This window comes from Camelus ferus, chromosome 30, assembly GCF_009834535.1.
Source record: "Camelus ferus isolate YT-003-E chromosome 30, BCGSAC_Cfer_1.0, whole genome shotgun sequence".
Lineage (NCBI taxonomy): Eukaryota > Metazoa > Chordata > Mammalia > Artiodactyla > Camelidae > Camelus > Camelus ferus.
Genome location: NC_045725.1, coordinates 24,970,581 through 24,995,983, shown reverse-complemented (window position 1 = coordinate 24,995,983; position 25,403 = coordinate 24,970,581). Strand labels below are relative to the sequence as shown.

The following is a 25,403-nucleotide window of genomic DNA, read 5'->3' as shown; positions in this document are numbered from 1 at the left end:
ACTGCCGCTGCGGCTGCTGCAGGTGTAGCTGGGACGGCGGCGGCGGCGGCTGCTGCTGCTGCTGGTGGTGTTTCATGATCTCCTTGACCTCCTCCTCCAGCTCTGGCGGAATGATGAACTGGTCATCAGGGTCCGGCTGAGCCGGGGCTGCGAAATAGCCGCCCGGCTTGCGGAGAGGCGCGTCCGTGGCCACCTCTATCACGTTGTGGCTCCTTTCCTGCGGCGCCACCGAGCCGTTAGGCCGCCGGCGCCCCATGGTCCCCACGGCGGCAAAGTCCGCCTTTCTGGGCAGACCCGGCTCGTCCTCGTTGGCGCTGATGACGATGCCCTCGTCGCTGGCCTCGGCCGGCACCTGGAGCAGGTGCTGCTGTCTCTCCTTTTCCTTGGCCCGGCTGCAGTGGATGTCCACCTCCACCTCCACCCGGCTGCCGTTGCTGAAGACGCCCTCGATCGGCTCTTCGTCGTCACTGTCGAGGCCGTTGTCGGAGAAGGCGCTGGAGAAAGTGGCGCTGGACAGCTGGCGCTGGAAGGAGTTGGACAGGCAGACGGGGTGGAGCGTGCAGCGCGGCTCGCTGGGGTAGGCGGGGCTGCTCTCGCTCAGGGCTCCCGGCGCGGGCTCGTCCGAGGCCGTGGACCCCACCTCGCTGCTCATCTCCGACGTGGAGAGCTCGCTGCTGATCTCCGAGGCCATGCCGCTGCTGGAGGACGGCACGCCCAGCCCGTCGGATGGCCGGTCCTTGATCACCATGCTGACGGACGGAGGGAAGATGCCGGGGCTGGGCGGCGGGACGGCCCCGCCGGCGCCGAGCTCGCAGCAGCAGAAGCTGTCCTCCGTGACGCTGAGCTGCACCACCACGGCGCTGATGCTGTCGTGGCAGCCGTAGCTCTGCGCCAGGGTGCACAGCTTCTTGGCGGCAGCCAGGGCGTCGGGCACGTTGCGCACGGCCCCCACCGCCTCCTCGATGGACAGGCTGTCCCACAAGCCCTTACTACCCAGGATGAAGAACTCGTCCTGCGGGGTCAGGGGCACGGACTGCACGTGGGGGCGGGGCACCACGCTGGGGTGGAGGAAGGTGTAGCCCAGGATGCGCGTGGACTCGGTCACTCCATTCACTTTGCCATCCTGGAAAAAGACGAGTTTCCAAACAGACATTAATGTGGAGCACATGTGGTAATTTGCAGCTTCCTTAGGGCCTCCTGTCCAGGGGACCCCAGGGAGAGTACTGTGGGGTCCACAGAGGGAGGGACTGCTCACCCTCTGGTGAGTGGTTAATGTCCACCTGTCATCAGAAACTGGGTCAGAAACCCAGGCAGGTAAGGAGCCGGAGGGACAAATGGAAAGTATTTCAGTTATTCCCTTTACTGGGACCGTCTATCTAAAAGCAAGCCATCATCCAGCGGGACAAGCAACATGGCTTCTCCTGCAACCCACAGCCGTCCAGGGAGGAAGAGCCCTGCTGAATAAGCCAGTGCCAGGCAGACACCAGAGGCAGGGCTGGTTCAGGATGACGCCCCTAAACCGTCGTTCACTCTCCAAAGCACCAGGGAAGGAGTGTCTGAAGGTCCAGAAATGAGGAAAGAGACATTATTTTAAACTGAAGAAGGTTAAAAAAAAATGGCGGAGAAAATCTTGGTGCGACTAGCTGGGTACAAAGGGACACATCGGAGAGGCTGATGCTAAAGGTGCCGTGCCCGCTCCTCTCACTTCCCTGAACTTGCTTCCCTGGTGGCAAATGGACAAGATGAAGCCTCCCTGTCAGTCCAGCTCACACCACTGAAGCTATGGATCAAAGTTTCAGACCCCGGGCCAGTAGAAAGGCCTTTACGCTGAAGCTGGAGGAGAGGAGGGGAGATGGCCCATGGGGCTGCCCGGGTCTTTTCTCTTCAAGTTGGAGGCGCTCAGGTCCACCATGTGCAGCTACATGCCCCTAATTTTAACACCTTTTCCAGAGGGGGCTCCATTAGGACAAATGCAACTTTTACGTGTGTCTGGGATAAGGTAATAGAGATGGTGTCATCATCTCCCTTGAAACAAGTGTTTCTTTCAGAGAATATCAATTTCCTTCCAACGTTACCCTCTTCCTTCATTTGGGAGTGCCTGCCCCAACTCCACACCCAACCCTGCCATGCCACACGTACAAGCAGGCAGCACGCTTAGAGGGAAAATTATTAAAATGGGCTTCAAACATGATTTTCAACTCCCTCAATTCTCCTAATATAATTTGTTCTCCCCCAAAGTGTGGAATTTGGCAAAAATTATCCTCGCTGTTCTGCTCTACCCTTTCGATCTCACCCCATCGAATCAATGGTTTCATGTATGGTGTGTGTTTTGGGGGCATAACCTCAAGGCAGAGAAATTTAAAAAACCAATGCAGCAATGCAGACAAAGTGAGGAAGGAGGAGGCAGAGGAAATGTCTGAAGCACAAACTGTGATGCATTTATGTAGCAGAAATGGTTAATCTTAGCATCGTGTAATGTTGAACACTGAATTCAACACATTTACTAATTTAATTCAGTCCTATCTTAGACTGTCTTTGCTCTCTGCATAGTGCTTAGCATCCATTTTAATGCTCTCTGCTCTTAGAACAGACAGGGACCTAAAATTGACACACAGACATACTCCTTCCCCCAGACTATCTTTCAGGCCCTTACAAGGCCTACCCGGAGTCAGCCTTTTTCTCTACTGAACTGCAAATGTTACCACTGTCTGTCTGAGCTGCAAGTGGTACATGGGTTTTACCAACAAGACAAGACTGGACACCTTCCGTGGGCAGATGTGTGTGTGGGGATGACTTCTGTACTCACATCGCTGCACCGGCACTCAGCAGGTGATCCACACTGCAGGATGAACTAGTTAACGCAGTGAAGCTCCCCGAGCCCACTTTGGAAGACGCGCTGTAACGAATCCTGTATAATACAGATGGACTCCAGGGTTTTTCACCAGTGGCATGCAGTGACATTTTGGGCCAAATAATTCTTTGCTGTGGGGTTGCCTTGCACACTGTAGGATGTTTAGTGGCATCTCTGGCCTCTGCCTACTACAAGCCAAAAGCTCTCTCTGCCCCAGCTGTGACAACAAAACTGTCTCCGGATGTTACCTAATGTCTTGTTGGGGGGAAATGGCCCCTGGTTGAGAACCACTCACTGCCTTACTCAAATGGAGCAGGAGGCATGAACCACAATAACTAGTTACATTTACACAGATAGGCACACTAACCTTGTAAGACAGGGCAGATACCTTACTATTCCTACTTTACAGATGAGGAAAACTGAGGCTTAGAGGTTTAAAGGTCATAGCCCGGAAGCGGCAGAGCTAGGGCAGGCGTTCCATCGGTGTGACTTCAGGGGTGGGGTCCTCGCCCACCACACCAGGCCTGCGCAGAGCGGCTGTGAGGGGTCAGACAGGGTAACGACACGAAGTGCTTGGCACAGCCCCCTGGGACGGAGAGGCCACTGACAAATGTTTTATTATTCTGAGCATTATAATGCGTTCAGATATAGCATACACGGACGTTGCTTTGTGACACTGTGGATTTGGAATTTTAATTTTAAACCAACTTCAAAGAATGCCCTTTGGAGAGAAATGCTCCCCAACAGCTGGTTCTGCCACGAGCCCGTCCTCCCCCATCCAGAGGAAAATCGCTCTTCCTCACCTCAGTGATGATGGCCTTGTGCTGTTTAATTCTCTTCAGTTCTTCTTCACAGCTCATGATGTACGATCTGGACAGAGGCAGCGGCTTCCCATTCCGACAGAGGACTGTTTGGCACTTGCCCACGTTAGCAGAGGTCAAGGTGAAAGGCCCTCCAGGGTCCACAGGGTCGTGCTTGATGTGACAAAGGACAGCAGCACCTCCAAGTTTCTGCCCAGCAGTTCCAAGCTTCCTGGAATCCGAAGAGAGGGGTAGAAACCCAAACCCAAGCCGTCACGTGTAGTTTTGGTCATGTGACAGGAAGGCTGCACTACGGGGCAGGGACAGGAGGGAAAACAGAACCTGGGGCTCCACTCGGCCTCTTTCACCAAAACAGGCACTGCTCAACTCGGGAAAAGGGCCTGAGGAATCCGACACACACGTCCACACAGAGAGATGTCTGCTCAGGCCTGGGGCGAGCGTCACTTGACCACTAAAAGCCCAGGAGTGGATGTGGAATAAAGGAGCCCTGATCCCGCTGCGTCTACCCTGCTACTCCCGTATCGGCGTCCTCCAGACACAGTGGGAATGACCACTCCTTTCCTCATCCACTAAGCCTCCTCTGCTCCCGGGAGCGGACAACTGCAGGGACCACGTAACAGGGGCCTCACACTACCCCCACCAACCAATCTCTCCCCTTCATAAGGATGTTTGCTGGTACGAGCGTTCAAGTATTGGACCATTCATGTTCTTGTCCTACACAGTGAAGGCTTTCTGGATCAATAATGCCTGTTTTAGAATATCCATAGAAAGGATATTCCAGCCATCAAGCTCCCAAGTGCTTTTACTCCCGACCAGTAGTCCACACACCAACTGAATACACAATGCATCTGCAAGTTGTGACCATCAGAAGGACCTAAGATCTCCTGTCACAAGCCCCACAGAGGGCAGTGCCTCTCAGACTCATCCTGAGTGGTACAGGAGCCAAGAAGGTTCAGACAGACAGACTCCTCTGTTAATAGGGCAGACCCTCAGGTCCGGTCAGCTCACATCACCTGTCTAGGTTATGCAAGGGGCAACACTAGTGATGGAAATCAGGGCTGCCTATCACACGCATTAGGATGTCGTGCTCAGAGAACATACAGTTCTCTCAAGGACTGAAAAGATCATCTCACATCCCATATCCCATTAACCAAATAGGGAAAATAAGAGGCATACAAATGACCTGGAGATGGGCTGACAATTCGGGTCTCTAAACTCCAACTTCTGCACACCTATGATCGGACCTGGCTTTACGCCCTGCCAAGGAAGCACTACTTTCTCCAGTGTCAAAGGCACAATGATTCCTCTCAGCAAAGCTAGAAATAGGGCGGCATTTGTGAGAAGTACAGCTAGCAATCAGAGTTTGAGGTTCTTAAGTTCTTAATTCATATCTGGTTCTTGAGGGTCTATAAAAAGCAGACCTCTTAGGGGTGTGTGAAGGGTATGCGGGGGATGTACGTGTCTGTATGTATAAAATGTGTTTGCCTTTTTCCCCAAAACAAGATGGTGATCAAAACAGAAAAGCACACAGATGTGTAGACAGATGTGCATAGTAGGGCGGACACTGTCCGGAGTCCTACTGCCTGAGGTCCAGTTCTGGCTGCACCACCTTCTAGCTCTTAAAGTGATCTGCTTCACCTCTCTATACCTTGGTTTCTCATCAGTACAGCAAGGATTGTAACATTAACTATCTCACTGGGTAAAATGTATGGCATCAAGGTATTTAGAACAATGACTGATAAATAATATTAAGGACTCACTAAATATCAGCTATTATTGGTATCAATTATTAACTGTACACACCCATTGAGAATCCAAAAGACAGGTGAGTCGAGCAGCAAAGAACCTCACTGGGCCTGCCTCTACTGAGCTCTTCAAGAGTGTTCATGACTTAGGGGAATTTTAAAGGCTCCTCTGAACCAGCATTTCTCTAGCAGACACTTTCCACCCTCCTTGCAGAGATACTTCCTTTGGCAGATTATCAAGGGAGAGAAAAAGGAGAGAAAGAGAAAAGCTTGTCATTGTTCCCATGACCTTTAGAGCACTCTCCACTTCCTGGTCCCACAAAAGCAAGTGTCTACAGTACAATATTAATAGGCAACTCCTTTACAGCCTACAAAGCCTTTAAAGTGATAAAAGAGCGAGCAATTCTTTGAATGAGGGAATGCTTATAACACTCAGCCCCCAGAGTTACAAACAACATCCCACAACTTCCACAGTGATCAAAAACTCTAGGGAACGGCCCAGGATTCTACTAGCAACACCGTCTTGAATATTTAATGAGGGGGAAAAACAACATATGAAGAATTATTTAACTCCCAGCCTAAAATTTGATCATCTCAAGTTCATAAAGTTTGGCACTCTCTCAAATCAGTGGCAGTATTTCATAAGCTGAGATGGAAACAGTCCATTTCAAAGAGAAGTCCACACACCTGAAAGTCTAAAGAGTGTCTGGAGCTCACGTGATTTTGGGGTGGAGGGGAAGGAATGTGTCGTAAACAATCTGGTGAAAATCTGGAATCACGACAGGCCTGTGAGATCCAGTTCTAGGAGAAACTGAATTCCTGTCAGTGACTCAGTCTCCTGCAAAGTTGTCTGAACATCACTTTGCAACAGAACACAGTCCAGCCCTAATACTGGGCAAAACCAAATTGCCTGGATGCATCTTGAATAACCCATATTTAGCAACAGGCTTTGAGATTACGGGGCACCTGTTTTTCTAACTAGAGAGCAAACTCAAAGAAGAGGAAGAAAACACACAGTAGGTGCTCTAACACACAGTAGGTGCTCTGAGTCTTACCTTTGCATAACAATGAACGTATTGACCATGTACTCCTTCCTCGTTTTTTGTTTTCTGCAGCTCTTCCGCCAAAATGTCACTCATGGTACACTGGAGAAGGTAGGGCACCTCCACGTTCCGGTCACCATCAAATACACCATACAGGGCCTCCCGGTTGTCACAGAAGTTATTCACTGACAGGGCTGCAACACACAACCTGCAAAGCAAGAATGCTTTTGTGCTAAGCCTCTTCATCTCTCCTTCTCCATGCCCGACACAACTGTGTTTTTTTCAGATTTGCTTAATCCAGGCTTGTCTTTTCCTTTGTGACTCTAGACAGATTAAGAACAGGTAAACTAATCCCAGCTAATTTATACCAACTAATTTCTGTAAGTGGAGAAAAATGATAAGCACATATTGTTGCTTCAAGGATTCCCCCACCGTTCTCCTCTGATGATTTTATTTTTAAATGGCAGGAAAGACAGTAAGAGGCATGGGAAATAATGCCAGATTAGGAACACATATGTCCACATTCATTCACAAAACATTTATTAAGGAGAACTTCCACATGGAGCAAAAATGAAGTGACAGCTAAAACACTGCAAAATATTTAAGTATATAAAAACATATGAAAAGTTTCAAACAACTTTAAAAAAGGCAGCACAAAGTATAAACAACAGTACTGCGGCAGAAGACAATAAAGAGTGCAGGTCAGAGAGTGGGCCCGATGCCTGCTCAGCTTACTGCTGGGAAAAGTTCTGGGCTGCAGCACCGGGAGGAGAAACCCACGTGGAGCCTGGAGGTCTCCCTCAGTTGAGGCAGGATGAGGCAGGCAGAGGCCACAGGCAGAAGACTGGTGGCAGGACAGTTGCACAGCTGCACTCTGGGGGCCCGCAGAGTCTCTCCACTTACTCAAACCACTTCCAAGTTACATAACTGTGTCCCATAAACTGTCTAAAATGAATAAAAGACTAAGGGAAAAATAAAAAGCTACGGCATGAGTAAGGGGTGAGATGACTTTAAAAACCCTAACACACAGGGAGCTGGCGTGTTCAAAAGAGAAGAGAGGCAGACAGAAAACAGTTTTGAAGAATTAATGGCTGAAAATATTTCAAATCTGATGAAAACTATAAACCTACAGACACAAGAAGCTCAACAAACAGTAAGCAAGAGCAAATGAAAAAACTTAACTGAGGTACATCAAAATCAAACTGTTGAAATCCAGGGATAAGGGGGGGGGGGGAATAGGAACAACACATCCTGCAGAGGAACAAAGGCACCAATGACAGCAGAGTTCTCATCAGAAACGATGCAGAAGACAGCAGAGCAACATCCTCACCGTACTGATAGGAAAAAACCTGTCAACCTGGATTTCTAAGCCAGTGAAGACAGCTTTCAAAAGTTAAGGTGCAAAAAAGACATTTTCAGACACAAAAATACAACTTTACCGCCAAAGACAGGCACTATAAGAAATGTGAAAGGAAATACATGAAAGAGGAGAGATGATACCACCAGACGGAAGTCTGGATCTATATAAAAGAATGAAGTGTTTTAGAAATGACAAATAGGCGAGTAAACAGAAACATTTTATTTTTCTCATTTTTAAAATCACTTTAGAGCACAATGGGGATATCTGACCCCCAGGAGACACTGTGATTGTCACGACTCGGGGTGGTGATGATATCAGCGTCTAGTGGGTTGGGGCCAGGGGTGTTGCTAAACATCTTACAATGCACAGGATACCCCCTCCTTCCCCTGTCCCCCAACAACAAAGAATTGTCTGGCTCAAAATGTCAATAGTACTGAAGTTGAGAAACACTACTTTAGAAAATAACTGTTTCAAGTAAAAATTATAAGTGTATTCTGGGGTTTATAACAAGTAGAAGTAAAACATATGACAACAATAGCAAGACTAGGAAGAGGGGAAATGGAAGTACAGATGGTAAGGTTCTTACAACATCTGTGACATGGTAGAACACTCCCTGAAGGCAACTGTAATTGACAAGTTAAAGGTTATACTCTAAACCCTAAACAAACCACACATGTACACACACAAGGTAGAATGGATAACAAATAAAGGAGACAAAATGGAATAAGAAATACTCAATCCAAAAGAATGAAGAAAAAGAGAAAAAAGGAATCAAGAACAGATGAGACAAATAGAAAACAAATACTAGTAAACTGGCAGGTTTAAACCTAACCATATCAATAATTTTATTAAATATGAAAATAGTCAAAACATCGCTCAGAAAGAAAGAAAGTCAGATATTGTAAAGTTGTACATGGATTTCTGGCTGTGCAGTGGCTTGGTGCTCCTAACCCTCGTGTTCAAGGGTCAACTGTACTGTGCCAACACTCATCAAAAGAAAGCTGGAGTAGCTACACTAGTACCAGACTAAGTTTATTTCAGTACAAAGAACATTACAAAAACAAAGAGTCATTTCATAATGATGAAGAGGTCAATTCATCACAAAGCTGTAACATTCTAAATGTTTATGCACTTAATAACAGAACTTTGAATTACATGAAGCAAAACCTGATGGAACTACAAGGAGACACAGATAAACCCATAATTATAGTCTCTCAGTCATTGACATTTTTTTGTAGACAGAAAATCAGTAAGGGTATTTACGACTTGAACAACATTATCGATCAACTTGATCTGACCCTACCCAACACTTTTTCCAAATGTACAATGAATATTTACTAAGATAGACCATATTCTGGGCCAGAAAGTGTCTCAATAAGTTTAAAAGATTCAAGTGATTCAAGTTATGTTCTCCAACCAAGTTGCTTAGAAGGAAATTTACAGAAATTCTTTAAATTCTTAGAATATTAATGTCTTAAGCACAAATCAATGACCTGAGCCTAGAAAAGTAAGAGCAAGAACAAACCCAAAGTAAGCTGAAAGGAAATAATAAGAGCAGAAATCAATGAAATATAAACAGAAAAAACTAAAAAACAGGAAAATCAATGAAACTAAAACCTGGTTCTTTGACAATATCAATAAAATTGATAAACCTCAAACTAAATTGATCAGGGTAAAAAGACAAGACAAATGACTTGAATCAGGAATAAGAGAAGGGAGAGATACCACTACAGATCTTACAGAGAGTAGAAGGAGAATGGAACATTACATACAAGTTTATGCCAATAAATTTGAAAACTAGATGAAAATGGATAAATTCCTTGAAAGACACAAAATACCAAAATTCATTCAAGAAGAGATAATTAAAGAAATTTTACGTTTAGTTAAAAGCCAAAGAAAGTTCCAGGCCCAGACGGCTTTATTGGTGAATCCTAACAAACATTTAAGGAAAAAATAATATCAATTCTATATAAACTCTTCTAGAAAACTGAAGAAGAGGAAGCACTCCTCATCTCATTTTATGAGGCCATCATTACCCTGATACCAAAACCAGACAAACACCACAAGAAAAGAAAACCACAGGCTAATATCTGTGAATATAGACATGCTCAACAAATTACCAGCAAACCAAAACCAGCAGCATATAAAAATGATAATATATCATGATCATGTGGAATTTACCCTGAAAATGCACAGCTGATTCAACATTTTGAAACTAAGGTAATTCACTACATCAGCAGGCTAAGAAAGGAAAAATACAATCATCTCAACTGATGCAGAAAAAGCCTATGACAAAATGTGACCACGCGTTATAAAAATTTTTAGCAAACTAGGAACACAAGGGAATTTTCTTAACTTGATAAAGGAAGTCTACAAAAATACCTTCAACTAACATCACACTTAATTGTGAAAGAATACATTCTCACCAAGGAAGATAGAAGGATGGGTGGGAGGCATGTGAACAGATGATCAACAAGCATCAGTCATTAGGGAAATAAAAATTAAAACCACAATGAAATACTGCTGTTAGAATGGCCAGAACCACCACTGATCTTACAAGTATTGGTGGGGATGGGGAGCAACTAGAACTCTCATTCACTGCTGCTGGGAATACAAAATTAAATATACACTTATCATATGACTCAGCAATCCTCCTTGCAGGTATTTATCTAAGAGAAATGAAAACTATGTTCACACAAAAACCCATATGCAGGTTTATATGTTTATAGAACTTTTGTTTGTATTTGCTTAAAATTAGGAACAATCTAAATCATTTATCCTTCAAAAAGTAAATGGATAAACAATATATTCATGCAATGCAATAATACTCAGCAACAAAAAGGAACAAATTACTCACATAGGCAACATCACAAATGAATCAAAAATGCATTATGCTAAGCGAAAGAAGCTAGACTGAGAAGGCTATATACTGTATAATTCCATTTATATGACATTCTAGGAAAGGCAAAACTAATGGAACAAAGAACAGATCAGGAGTTGCCAGAGGCTTGGAGTGAGGAAAAGGACTGACGACAGAGGGACGTGGGGGAATTTTCTATAACTTGATTACGGTGGTGGTCACACAATGACACTCTTTCAGCAAAACTTGCAGAGCTGTACACTAAGAAAGGTGAATTTCGCTGAAAATAAATTGTATCTTCTTACTGAATATAAATTAATGAAAAGAAAAAAGTTATTAAGCACCTGACATGTATCATGGCTAGGTAACAGAGATATGAACCTGAAAATATAATTCCTGACCTTAAGGAGTTTGGGGATAAATAACAATATAAATAATCATTATCACTAATAGTAATAGTAGCTAACACTTAAACAGAGATAACTATATAGTACATGTTATTCTAAGTTCTTCGCATCTGTAATCAGGGGATCCTTAAAATAATCCTGTGAGGACAGTAGTATTTTTAGTTCCATTTTACAGACGAGGAAATCAAGCCAAAGACAGGATGAGTAGCTGCCCAAGGTCACACAGCAAAAAAGTACAGAGCCCAGAGTCAAAGCCAGGCAGTCTGGCTCTTACCTAAGTACTTTGAAATTCTTGCCTCCATTTATTAAGAAAACGAAGTCATCCAAAGTTATATGACAATTAGTGGCAAAGTAAAATTTAATAATATAATATTTAATCATCTTATAATTCTGCCATCCTTCTTTAAGCTCCCCTTGCTAGTCAGAGTGGGAGGGTATGAAAAAAAAACGTATTTTGAAAGTACAGTAGTGATTCTTCATTTCCACTGGAGCTTTCTGTTGGTTTTTCAGTCTGAGGAAGAACCTAAATTATCCAATTGCAGCTCCCTGCTTGGGTTTCCCAAAAGATCTGAAACGACCGGAGAGGGAGGCAACATGGCGCTGGTAACCATGGAGAAAGTGGGGGGTGGGGAGAAGAGAAGAGGTGCTCATTGAGATTTGGGGGCAGGGACCACAGCAGTTCTCTTTCCTTCAAAGCAGCAAGCTTCTTGTTTATGTTTCTACTTTACATACAGTTTAAAAAGAAAACTCTTGAGAAACTTCTGCTGGCAAAACCAAAGGGTGAAAAAGCAAGGGGAAGTAAAGTGAAGACCAGAGATGGCTTCGGACTTCTGAGGTGCTGGTAATGATCTGTTTTCTGATCTAGGTGGTGGTTCATAGAGTTGTATGCTTATTGTTTATCTTATGCTTCAATATAACAAAAAGTTTAAAAAAAGGAATTGTGAAAGGGGGAATTATGTAAAAAAAAATGGAATTGATGATTGCTTCATTAACATATATGAGTAGATAATACATTTTAATATCCACAGATGTTTTAGAAACCAATCTTGTATTTCGTATCAGTGTTCTGGAATTAGAAAGCAGTTTCACATACTAGTGTTTTTAAGTATGACACAAGATCTTTTAATCTAAAAAGAAAGCTCTCTAGGAAGGAACTCTGAGTGCTCCAAAGAATATGTAGTTTCTTCCCCTCTCCCCCACATACAATGATAAACAATGCAAAGTACACAGAAATAGTGCAGCCATTAAAGCCCAGGCACAAATGGTTATTCCGCCCTTTTCTGGGGCAAATGGAATAGAGGTATTGAAATGAGGGCTATGTCCTCTCTGGACAGCACAACGTCAGATCACAGTCTTAGGAAAAGAGGAGAGGATCATTGTGTCAGACCCACAGCTTGAGCTGATTCTGCTTTCTGTCCCAGGGAAAAGCAGTCAGCCTGGCAAGCACAATTCCACCTTCTATTTTCCATGGAAAGTGTTCAAGCTCGTCAGTAGTTCTCAGTCCTGGATGCACATCAGAATCACCTGGGGACTTTAAAGCATTCTGATTTCAGGGCTTAGGCTGGAGAACGTTCTTTAAAGTTCCTCACTTGACTGAGTCTAATGGGCACTCAGGCTTGAATGATCATGTTAGCTATTATGGGATCATCCTCCACTTTCTTTTTCTTCCCCTGCTCTCAATATTTTATGTTCTTATATCTTAGCTAATTGAACTATGGCTATTCTAATTTATAGGACCCTTTCCTTTTCTAGTACTGATTCTTAGCACCCCTTCATAAAAAGCAAGCAAGTCTGAAGAGCTTGATTATAGTTCTCAGGAAATGAACATCTACATCTAAGACAGGGAAGGCTGGTGAAAATAAAGAAGAAAAAGAAATTAAGAGGGACAAGACCTGGTGGCAAGACAAGTAGCTGACATTACAGGAGAAGGACATCAAACTCCTGACAAACTAATTTAGACTATAAAAAACAGCTCCACAGAAACACCAACTGGTCAATAACGTAAGGGATCCTGAATATGGATAATCGAGGCGACTTCTATTCCTTTAGTACTATCCCTGTTTTGCTTGGTAAACAGGCTTCAGAGAAAGATAAAGGGGCTTTTCAAAAGAGCAGGGATGCATTTCAATACTTATGCCTTCTCTAAACACTGGAGTCTCACATAGACATAATGTGTCAGTTACACCGTCTCCTAGCAACATCTCTCACAAAGAGAGAGTATGTGATGCCAAGCAGGGCTTAGCTTAACGTTCCAAAGTAAGTCATGAGGTGGCCTCACTCTGGGGAAACATGCTCAAACAAATGTGACTCGGGCAAAGTGTGTGCTAGCACTGGGCTTTCTTCTGCACAGCTAAAGCAGGGAGGCGGGTGGGAGGCAGATCTCACTCCAAAGTTTCACCCACTTACTTGTTTTTCACCCCTGAAGCTTCGGTGTAGCCATGGCTCCATACAGCTGGGGCTCCAGATGCATCTCCTGCCGAAGGCTGATCAATCTTGAAACAGCGGATGTTACTAACCAGAGAGATGGAGGGGACAGGAATCATTAAAATGGAACATGTGTAAACTGCTACCTCTATCTGAGAAATGAAAAACACCTAAGCACTCTGTACTTACCATTTCTTACTGGGCTTAATGAGTCTGAAATACTTAGCAGCAACAAGAACTAGCTACTCATCATCATGAAAGTAAAGGGGCATATATACAGAGAATGAAAAATTGGTCTTTATCAGCATTGAATGGCGGTTATTAGAGACTTTCACACTCACTGCCCTAGACGGCTGCTCTCTCCTGGGAATGAAAGGGACAGTTCTCAATCTTGCCACGAGAAGAGAAAGTTTAATTGTTAAGTTACACATATTTTGACAACATAAAACCTAGATTTGAAAAGAACAAAACCTAAGCCACAACTGTACTGTGTTTGGATGATGTGAGAAGTTCATTCTCAAATCCAATTTCTGCCCACATCACCCCTTCAAATACTCCACAAATATGACTGGGGACTTGCCATATTCTGAAGCTTCCAATTCTTCCCTCACTTGCACAGCCAAACATGCTGAGACCAACATCATAAAATTATGAAGCAAATGAGGGGCAATCAATAAATTACACATTACCTACATATATAGAAACCAAGAGGCAAATTCTCTCACCTAAGCTCTCATAGGCCATATTTGGTCCAACAGGACCCAGGGTAGAAATACTCAAAAGTGTGAACTCTCAAATGGCGTTCATGAAAAACCAGCCTGCTAGAAAGCACCCAGAGCCCGCACACAGGAAGTCATACAGATATGAAGCAGAGTTTTAAGAGGCTGCCTACCACATGGTGAGATAAACCCTGCTTACTTGTAAACTGCCACTAGTTTTTCCCCCTTATTACTTAAAGAAGAGAAACAACATATGTACAATCTCTTAACTTAAACAACACCTAAACACTTCTTTCACGACCCCAAGAATCTGTTATTTGTTCATTAACTCCAAAATATAATAAATACTCAAGACCCTTCCTAAGAACCACTCAATTCAGAAGTAAATCAATGTCCAATAGTATTCACTTTGATTCCAGAAATAGCTGATGGCAATTTCTTTGAAATTTAAATATATTTTGCTTAAGAAAAGTTTCTACTCTCAATTACCAGCGAACATTCACTTTCCCCTTTATCCTAAAAAGCCAAAAAAAAAAAAAAAATCATAGATGGTGCCAGTAGGAAATCCCGAAATCAAATACCTCATTTTGCATCAGGGCTACATATATCCTCTTTTCAAACCTACGAATAAAAGGGGCATTAAAAAAGATACGCTGCTGTTATCTGCTTCCCATACGACCTGGTACCAAATTTTATCCACGTGCAATGGTAAGCAATGCAATGGGCTTCTTACAGCATATCTTATGGCTCTCACTACATTTTTGCTAACTTTCTGAATTCTAGAGAAAAATGGAAGGCTCATTTCTGGAGGCATTTCTATTTTTTACAGAACATAGTGCCTTCAAAGAAATAATTCCACTTCCTAGCCTTATTATTAAAGAAAAAAACAATCCTTAAACTCCCCCATAATCCTTTCTAGTGAAGCAGCAGTTTCTCATTCTCTGCCTAGTTGAATACAGGGTGACTGAGCAGCTGTCTGAAGTGATCTGAATGTTGACTCTCATCTTGAAATGAGTCTGAGAGAATCTGGGAGCCGGAGCTCAGCCACACAGGAGAGTCACCATGTGGACTGACCCTGGCTCATGCAGAACAAACAGGCCAACCCTCTGAGCATAAATAGTACATTAGATATGGAAACTCCCCAGGGTTATTAAGAAGCCACAACCTGCTAGATATTAAACAGAGCACACAGCTGCTTCACTGCACTAGCTCCAGTTACTCCAGGAACACGTACCCTTTGGCAGATATTTAACAGATAATGTCTCATGTCTATATAATAGTGGGGCCATTCTATTATATACATGGTTTTGCACCTTTTTTCTAATTACATCATGAGCATTTCCCCAGGTCATTTTATATTCATCCTAAATATAATTAGAAATATCTTGATGACTATCTCCGTACATAAAATAAATATTAGCATATTTCTGATTAATTTGTAGAATACATTTTTTTTGCCACATAAAACCTTGGTCTAAGCATGTGAATATTTTTAAAAGCTTGATACACAGGTCTTCTTAAAAACATTTTATTTTTGCATTGACGCATAGTTGACTTACATTGTTGGCCAATAGTTTTTAAGAAAAGTTGTATCAATTTATAATCCTCCAGCAGCACCAATTTGAGGGGGAAAAAAGTTACCATTTAAATATTTCATCTACTATTTCCTTGATGCACTAATCAGGCTGAACATGATCTTTTCATGTAACTATCTGTACTTCATTTGTTAAATATTAATGTCCTTTGCTCATTCTCTATTTGAGTAGTGTGTACACCATCCTCCTTAACCGAAGAGAAAACTGAGGTCTGGACACACTGAGGGATCTGGACTAAGGCTTCACATACTGAAAAGCAGTGGAGAGAGCCTCGGGCCCCTGTGGCTTCCTTAGAACACTGTACTTAGCCAGGATTCTTCCATCATCTATCGAAGTCAGTCTTCTTATTAAGTACTTAAAATGGCAACAAACAGGCACTAAGAGTAGGCCAACTCCATCCAGGAACCACCTTAGTGATTTGCAAATTTTAGTTTGCGCTGAAGTTTTCGAGAGTATTAACAGACCATTATTAATACCATTCTTTTTAAAATTCCATTCCTTTTCAGTTTTTTCCCTAAGATAATGAAAGATGACTGTCAGTAACAGAAATCACAACAGGGTTTAAGCACAGATGGCACCACAATGTCTAATGTGTGTCAACGTCTAAGACTGTTACTTTAAGACACACTGCAAAAATTTGGAAAATTCAGAAAAGTTTCAAGAAGAAAACAAAGATCACTCGTAATCCTACTATCCAGAGAATAGCACTATTTTAACATTTTGTTTTATATCCTTTCAGGCATTTTCTAAGTGTGCACATGTACACACACACATGCACACATACCATATGCACACAAATTTATTTTGGAAAACGTGGTATTATACTATACAAATTTCCTTGTAAATTTTCTTTTCACCTAATGTCATATGCAGAGATCTTTCAAGTTAGCAATATAATTCTCCATCATTGTTTTTAATGGCTGTATAATATTCAACTGTGGAGCATAACTGAATTCTATTGATAGACATTTAGAATTCTGTGATGAACATTCTTATAAAGACATCCTTCCTACTCAGGGTTCCTTTAACATTTTATGTAACATTTTACATAATGAACTCTAACTTGTTAGTCTCCATCAACATCAGTCATGAGACAGTATCAGTTTCCCAAAACAGGAAGAGAACTTTGCAGGATCTAACTCTCGCACATTCCCAGTTTTGTTTAAATAATCTGAATTTTGGCTCCAATTATTAGCTTCCCCCACATTAGGGATCTCTTTCAAAGTCCTTGTGTAACATCTGCCTTAAGCATCACACCGGGTTATCAGTAACTGACATGTAAGTGTATGTCCTGGTTGTTCGCTGTTCTCTCCTATGTCTCTAAATCCTGTTTTCCTCTTTGTATTATTCTCATCTCTTTTGTCTGGATTCTTTCTCAAAAACTCTCTGAAAGGATACATGAGTATCCAACTCTTTTGACATTTTTCTTGGCTGTCCATCCATTTTGGTGAAGTACAGACTCACGAAACACTTCATATTCCAGTTAGTGTTTTTTACTAAGTGGTAAAGGCCACTTTCAGTGATGAGTGACGGGGCTGCAGCGCTTCACAAAGTACTTACTTGAGCAGCTCCAGGGTTTTGTGATCGAGGGCAAGTCGGGGGTTCCCCGTCAGGTCTAGTTCTTGGAGTTTTGGAGGCAGGTTTTCTGGTAAAGTGACTTCACTCAGCTCGTTGCAGCTCAGGTCCACGCACTGGAAGGACAAGGGGACACAAGAAGACAGGGGCTGGAGAGGCTGCTAGGTGGCTCTGTGCCCCTGCTCGCTGCAGGAGAATCAGTCTGACCACTCACTATACTACGCTGGCCAAACGCAGAGGCTAAGTTTGTCAGCTACTCTGCCATAAACGTTTAAAACAGGCTTTGCTAAATGAAGTTAAAATTTTTACTTTCTTTGAATGACATGGAAAATCTATGTTCCTTGTTCCGCCGCAGCTTTAGCCTATTGAGTTGATCTCTGTATTTAAAAATTAAACATTAACTGAAAAATCCTGAAGATAGTCTCTCATATTGCTCACAGTATCTCTGCACCTGTTGTGGCCATGAGGGTTGTATTTACATCAAAATGGAACTTTGAAGGATTTCCTTAAAACAAACAAAAAAAATGTAAAATGAGGACAAGGCAGGGAACAAGTATTAGAAATGAGAAGATAATTCAAAAGAAGCAAAATAAGAAATTGGCAAAAGACTAGCAGGTGGGCTTGCCTACTACATGCAAAGGTAAATGGCCCGATTCAAATATGGACCCTGCCTTCCAGGCATCCAATACCTGGACTCTCCAACAGCTCCTGCCTCATCTCACTTGGAAGACTTCCACAAAAAGGGTCAGCATACTGATTAGAACAAAAATTATGTGTCATCTGTGACTAGGAGTAACACTCCTTTCTCACAAAACGTAAGGCTTAAGTGAGGTGAGTCCTAAAATGAGATGCTGCATTTCCATTAAGGGAGCAGGGACCAGGGCAGAAGGACCACATGCACAGGAGGGAGCAACTGGCAATTTTTCTGGTAAGAGAATGCGTAACCCACAGTCCTGTTCTGACCTATATCATGTTTCCCCTGGAGGACTGCGACAGCATCTTAACCTTGCTTTCAGTCTCACTTCCCTCGGATCCACTTCCCACTGTGCTGTCAGAGTGATTCTCTGATGTGACGCATTCCATCCAATCACACTCCAGCTTCCGTCTTTCCATTGCTCCCTACTGCCTTTCAATCTGCCACCAAAGTCCTCAGCACCCACCTTTCACCACCTGCTTCCCCACATTCTGGATTCGGCTGTGTCAAAGTTAACTCTTGCACATGTCATGTTCTCAACTGTCTGGGCACATGCTTCTCTCTGTGAATGGAACTCTTCAAGCTATCCTGGCCTTTCGTATGGTAATCTGTCTTACTCTTTTAAAATGCAACGCCAATTCCACCAAAGCCCCCGTTTGAACTTGTTATAAGTATCTGCTCATTGGTTTCTTCCACTGGATTATGACCTCCGAGAGAGCAGGCACTGCGCCTTGTCCTATGTCCCAAGTGCAGTGTGCTGCAACGAACAGCAGCTTCCATTGAAAGCAGGAACAAATAAATGACTGCCTGGCACTTGGTAGACAATTATTTGTTGAATAAATCAATGAGTGCATCTTATAAGAAGGTCCTTCAGTAATTAAATCTGTTAGGCTGGGAATGGAGACACACATGTTTAAGTTAAATTCAGTCTAGAGTAAGTAGCATTGCAATGCAATTCTGATACATTTTTAAATGTGATTGTTGCTGCATGAGAAGGCAACTTTTCTTTAGTGACAGATAAGCAGAGAAACACCCTTACATAGTTCTGCACATTGAAGGAGGTTTGTTCCTAAAAATTACAGGACCTTGGTGCCTGGTGCCAACCTACTGGTGTTAACCCAGATAGTAAGCACTTTACCTACAAGTACTATGTCCTATGCTTTTAATAGTCCTCACCAAACAATTGTTGGCTGAACATAAAGAAACAAAATTCGGGGGTGAGACCTGAGAAAAAATAGTACCAACATATTCTATGTTGTTTAACGTACATATTTATATTTAATACACTAAAATTACTTTGGAATTACATTGTTAAATAGAATGCTGACTGTCTAAAATATTATCTTTCCCTCTTTCAGGCTCATTCTAGGACACAGCGAACAAAAGTTACTTTGCTATAATACAAAATTCCAGTAAGGATACTCAAAACAGAATTATACAATCCTCAAAAAAGTGAGGTAACTCATAGTTGACAAGGAACTCATGATTTAGAGGAAAATAATCACTAATACAGTTAGATAACAGTGTAGAAAAATAATCGTTGTACCTTAAGGAAAAGGGAATACACTCTGATGTACAGTTTAAGTGTAATTATCACGAAAGCCCCAATATCTTTACTAGGATGATTCCTCACAAAACACTACTAAAGAAATAGGCATATCAATCTTCATAGCAGTCTTTACACATTTCCTGCCAAATAACTGCTTGTGCTGCCCTGAAACAGTAACCTCACAGAGCTAGTGTTGAGAGGTTCTGCAACCCCTTGCTTCTTCCATCTCCAGACCACAGCTGGTCCACCACCTCATCTGTGCTGCCCAACAGTTCTGACAGTTACAAAAAAGGGGCTCTCAATCACCTTTCGCATTCCCTTGCCCTCGCAAAGTAAAAGCTGCTGATGGATGATGTTCCCCCGCTGAATAAGCTCACTAACTTCCATTCTGCATTCGTAAGAAGCAAATAAATCCAAGTAGTCAATCACAAGAACATTTATTTAGCATCTACAACGTGGCAGACAATAAGTGAGACATCAAGGGTCTACAGGGATGGCAGACGCAGTCCCCACCCTGCAGAAGTCCCAGGCCAAAGGGAAGGCAACACTCCGACCTACGATCGACCATATGTACTGGTGTGCATGGTGTGAGAGTGGAGGGGTAGCTGCTGAGGCCTCAGACAGGGCTTCCCGGGGGCATTTTTATGAAGAATCAAAGTTAATGAGGCAAATGAGGACAGGAGGGCATCTGGCAAGAGCTAACAGCACGTGTGCCACGCAGGAGCCAGAGCAACGCACAGTGCACCAGGACACGAACCACGAGTGGGCAGTGTTGCTGGAGATGGCCGGGCCTGAGAGCGGAAGACGGGCCTGGAGAGGCAGGTAGGGGCCAAATGGTGAACTACAGACGGTGCCTCATGTCGAAGTGGTACTACTTCCCTCTCTCATTGTCACATGGGAAACCGGACATTTTAGCTTAATAGTAAAATACATGTACGCATACGTGTATTATTTCTCATTATATAACTCTTAGTCAAATTCTCTTTTTAACAGTTAAACTGCTATATATTCTTGATGCTGTAAAAGGCTAAGTCATCATTATTGTAGGATATCCACACATCTAAGTAAAATTATTAACTAAGTGAGACAGTCTGAACCTTTTACTTCAAACATAGACCCCAAAGCCAAGGTGGAAGTTCTGTTTTTCTATGTAATAGTGTATTTGTCTATAATGACTCATAAATGTATATTGTCTAAACCTCCCCACCTCTCAGGGAGTTGCAAAAGAAGAACTTTAATTTGTATAAACCCTTCCTTTTAAATTTACATACACTGTCTGTGATTTTTCTCAACTGGGTTTTAGATTTAGGAAAACTTATTGGCAATAATTTGATTAAAATGACAATCAAGATATAAAAATTTGTTTAAAAAAATCTTTAATACACCAAACAGTGTACCATTCCTCCAAACAGTGAATTCCCTTAAACACCAAAACTAAATTATTTGCAAAATTTAACTTAAGAAAATGCATCCTACATAAACCAAGCAACTCGTTTATATTATTGCTTCTTAGTACTGGTTGTGTGTGTGCCCTTGGGGGGACTCAGTGATCTATCACAAAGTTACAGGACACCAGGCCCATGCTTCTGGGGGCTTCAGGGTTACTCAAAGATTATGGAAAGAAGAGCCTTTATTTTTACATTAAAACTAAAAGAAATGGTAAAAAGTAGAACACAAAATTAGCATGTAATTTCAGATCAAAAAGGAGACCTCAGAGAAATTTACAGGCAATTCCAGGCTGTATCCCAGATTTTTGAGAGTATAAACTCATTTCTCTTTACCCTTAGGGATGGAAGAGTTTGAAGAACACAATGGGTGACCACTTCATAGTCAACTTCTTTGAGGGCTCATGGTCACAAGTGCTCCATTCTCCAGGAGTATCCTCTAGGGGGATTCTTTTAATATGCCTGAGCTCACAGAGGACCACTGTTTATCCGTATGTATACATAACCCACCTCATAAGATGCATGCAGTATGTTGTTAGAAAGGGCACAGCTCTGAAGTTAAAAAGATCTGCTGAAATAATTTTTTAAACTAGAGTTAAAAAACCAAACAAATTAGTCTGAGTTAATTTATAACATCAACTATGAAAGAGAGAGACTGCAGTTCTGGCTCCCTGCTGGTCTGCTTCTGGTGAGACAGGGAGACAAGTGGCTTAAATGGCCACTTCCTGGTAGACACTGCTTCATTCCTTTTTCCTTAGCTCTGTCCCAGATATCTCAGAATCCCCAACTGTTAGAAAAATTTCTAAATAACTATTACTCACCCAGATCCCAGGGCCTTAATGACAAGTGCCCCACGTTCCTGGTTTTTGGATATTGCAGTTCCTAGATGCTCTTTTAAGTCGAGCAGGTCAACCGCTCCACCCAACTGACTTCTAGTTGGTTCCTGATCTGTCTTTATTTCCATTATCATACTTTCCAAAGAATTAATCCTTTTTCTTTCATCCATTCTGACCCAGCCATTTCCCCATGTTCTTTGTGTTTTATGACTAAGCTGGTTCTCTCTCTCTCGTTCATCACTCACTTTAGAAACAACAACAAACATGGCTTGATTCCAAGGGATATTCAACTTCCTGTAGCCATTGTTCTCAAGAGTGCGGCATATTAAAAATACTTCATACTCCATTTCCCATGAACATAACACAGATCTAGAGATGAGGTCACTCAAGGTAGTGATCAAGTAGTTTATTACTGTACAGCGCAAACATGAAAATGATCTTCTGAAGAGAATTTAAAACATTTTAAAAGATGCTGTTCACCCAGTAATTAGAATCAGGACACCACAGGAACACGGAAAATTTGACAAAAGTTGCTGATACACGGTGCTTAAATCTCAAATTTCATCACCATGTATCACACATTTATTTCATCTGCTTTTAAACACTTCAAAAAAGGTTAGGAAAAAACCCACTAATTGAAGCTACTCAACATGCAAGATTGTGTTTCACTGCAAACTCCTGCATTATCAACGTGGCTGCTACGTGGTTAGGTGAAGGGCTCCTGAGCAAGAGAAAGCGAGTGCCACATCCATGGCCACCTCTGCTTCTCAGGTTCACCAGCGGCCTCAGTGTGGGCTTCAGCCTGGGACCAGCCAAGCCAAGCCTGGCTTATGTGGTGACTCTGGGATCAAGTCTTCCTCTCTAGCTGATTGAGAGCCTATCTGTATCCAGAGGGAGGTCTACTTTAGAATCAAAACAGAACACAACCTGCTCCAGGAACGTAAGACTGGAGGTGGGGCTTGGAAAGTTAATTTGAAAGTGCTAAACAAAGCTGAAGACATTAATACTAAGGGACATAAGCACTATGATTCTGGGTCCACTTAGTTCATCAGAAAACTGAAAAATACACTTTTTCCCTACTAACAACTTATATGACCTTCATGCCCAGGTATAGAAATTGATGCCTGATGATCAGTTTAACAGATCTCACTGAATCTGCCAACACTAGATCTGTCTCCCTTCAGAGTCCCACCTCTTAACTGCTGTAAAATGTATTACAAAGTAAAAGTAAAATATTTTTGCTAGTTTATCATAAGCGTTCTAAAATGCCACAGTCATGTATGAGATGACAGTGCACTCAAGGTAAAATATTTCATGGCCTTAAAGTGCACACACACATGCACACACTTATAAAATGGCTTGTACACTCCTCAACCGTGGATGTTAAAAAAATGGCTGTGGTGAAAATTACTCACGCTGTTTAAAGTACCTTCAAATAGGATGTCTTTTGTTCCTTTTTAGGAGATTAGAATACTCTCCAAGTCTATAACCAGAGTTATTTTTTATTAAGCACAAAACTGATAAACGGAAACGCTAAGATGCAAATGAAAAACTACATTATAGATCAAGAACTTCTTTCTTTTTGCTCCAAAAACAAATAAACTTAAAAAACGTTGTTAGATGACTTTCATTCTAGTGAACTGGTTTCGTCCCACAAGACTGCCCTGAGTTGGGAGCCAGGAGCTGTAGAATGTCTCTGCCGCCAGTTTGCTGCCTTCATTTACACAAACCACTCCCTTTCTGCAGCATCTGTTTCCTCACCCATCAAATGGGAATAATGTCTGTCCTGCCAGCGTCATTAAATTCAAGCGAATGTTTGGTGATGGTAACAGTAACGACACCACATCTACGCAGGGAATTACTGCGAAGTGGGTGCTGTGGGGTGGATGTCATTTAATTAGGGGAGTGGGAGTAGGGGTGTGCAGTGATACTGTTAGCTATCTCAAACTGCTGTCGAACCTGACTCAGTCCTTGAGCCTCATGACCACCCTGGAAGTAAGTAGGACAAGTGCTGTTAGACAGATGGGAAAGGGGTCAGTGGCTATGAGGTTAGCCTCAAGTTCCCACAGCTAGTTAGGGACAGCGCCCAGAATACAGTTTTCCCCACTCCCAGCGCACTGTTTGCTGCTTACTGGTTTTTCTCCTCTGCTGACTCAGCAGTGTAGCCCAGTGGTTAGGAAGGACGGAGCAAGGGCGACTGGTAAAGTCTTCATTCTGAGGAAATCCCACAAGGGTACAAACATCCTGAACTGAGGAGTTAGAGAAAACAAATCTCTGCCGACCTGAAGGCTGGAGTTTATGGAATCAAACCACGTACCTTGATTTCTGGGAGCTGCATCACTTCAGGGAAGACTTCGATGCAGTTGGAGTGAGCAATCACAGTGTGCATGCGCCTGCAATTAATGATGGTTGTGGGGATGGATTTCAGTTTATTCCCACTGATGTCAACTTCTTCAAGTTCCTCCAGCTTTGCCATTTTACTAAAAAAAAAGAGAAAATCAAAGGGGGAGGGGCAGGTTACAGAATACTTATAAGGAAATTTAGGGAAAAATATAGATAATGAGAATTAAAGGGTAATTTACTATGATTCTAAAGATTCTTTAAAGATTCACTTGTAATAGTCATTTTTAACAAACCAGACCTTTTTTCCACTATTGTTTTTGAGTACTAAAGTATTTTAACACCTTTCCTACTACAAAACAAAAACTATTAACTTTAACTCTTCAAATTGGCAGCAAGAAGAAAAATAGATTCCTTTTCCTATTAAAACTCTGTGTGTGAATTAAGTTATCCTGACAACAGTCACTTTGCTATGTAGCTTACTCTGAACTCCAAAGAGAAATCCCACTCAATTAGGTCAATAGTGTTAATCCAATATATGTGCTTTTAAAAGAGCTTAATGTGGGAGTATGGTTCCTTTGTACTGGCACTGAGACCTCAAGGGGATACAGAGTGAAAAAGGGTAGAGTTTGCATGAAGATGTACTTTCTTCTAAAAGCCCCCTCCCCAGATTCCTCTGACCCCATTTGTGGGAACACGGTAGCGGTGAGCATCAGCATGCTGGAGGTGACCTGGCTCACCTCTCCACTCACTGGCGGTGCCCAAACTCAACCTAGACCCAAAAGAAGTTTCTCTCAACTCCTGCTAAATTTCTACAAAGAAGGAATCTTTCTGACCTTCCCATAATAACATGTCCTAATATAATTTAACACTTTCGTTAAAGAATGTCTTTTATAGTTCAATACTAACCTATGAACTATAACCAATATTAGTAACATTAACCAATAACTACAGTAACCAACTAAGGAAAAATTCCAGAGTTAGGGTTTCTTATATTGCCCATAAATCTGGAGGGGAAAAAGCCTCCATTTCTATATTTCTATAATGCATCTTACCACTCCTCTGGCCCTTTCGCCACCACTGGAGTCTAACAAGCACAGGATTTCCAGTGAGTGTAACTCAGACTTACACTCTGAATC

General features: G+C 42.4%; 1 protein-coding gene across 1 annotated transcript in view; it reads right to left on the bottom strand.

Moving 5' to 3' along the window:
* PHLPP1 (PH domain and leucine rich repeat protein phosphatase 1) overlaps window positions 1-25,403 on the bottom strand; it is a 186,673-nt gene that overhangs the window by 1,066 nt on the left and 160,204 nt on the right. The window contains 7 exon segments of the mRNA XM_014557697.2: window positions 2-1,123; window positions 3,655-3,883; window positions 6,473-6,507; window positions 6,509-6,668; window positions 13,494-13,598; window positions 17,386-17,516; window positions 24,242-24,404. Of these exon segments, the coding sequence (XP_014413183.2) occupies window positions 2-1,123; window positions 3,655-3,883; window positions 6,473-6,507; window positions 6,509-6,668; window positions 13,494-13,598; window positions 17,386-17,516; window positions 24,242-24,404 (1,945 nt within the window).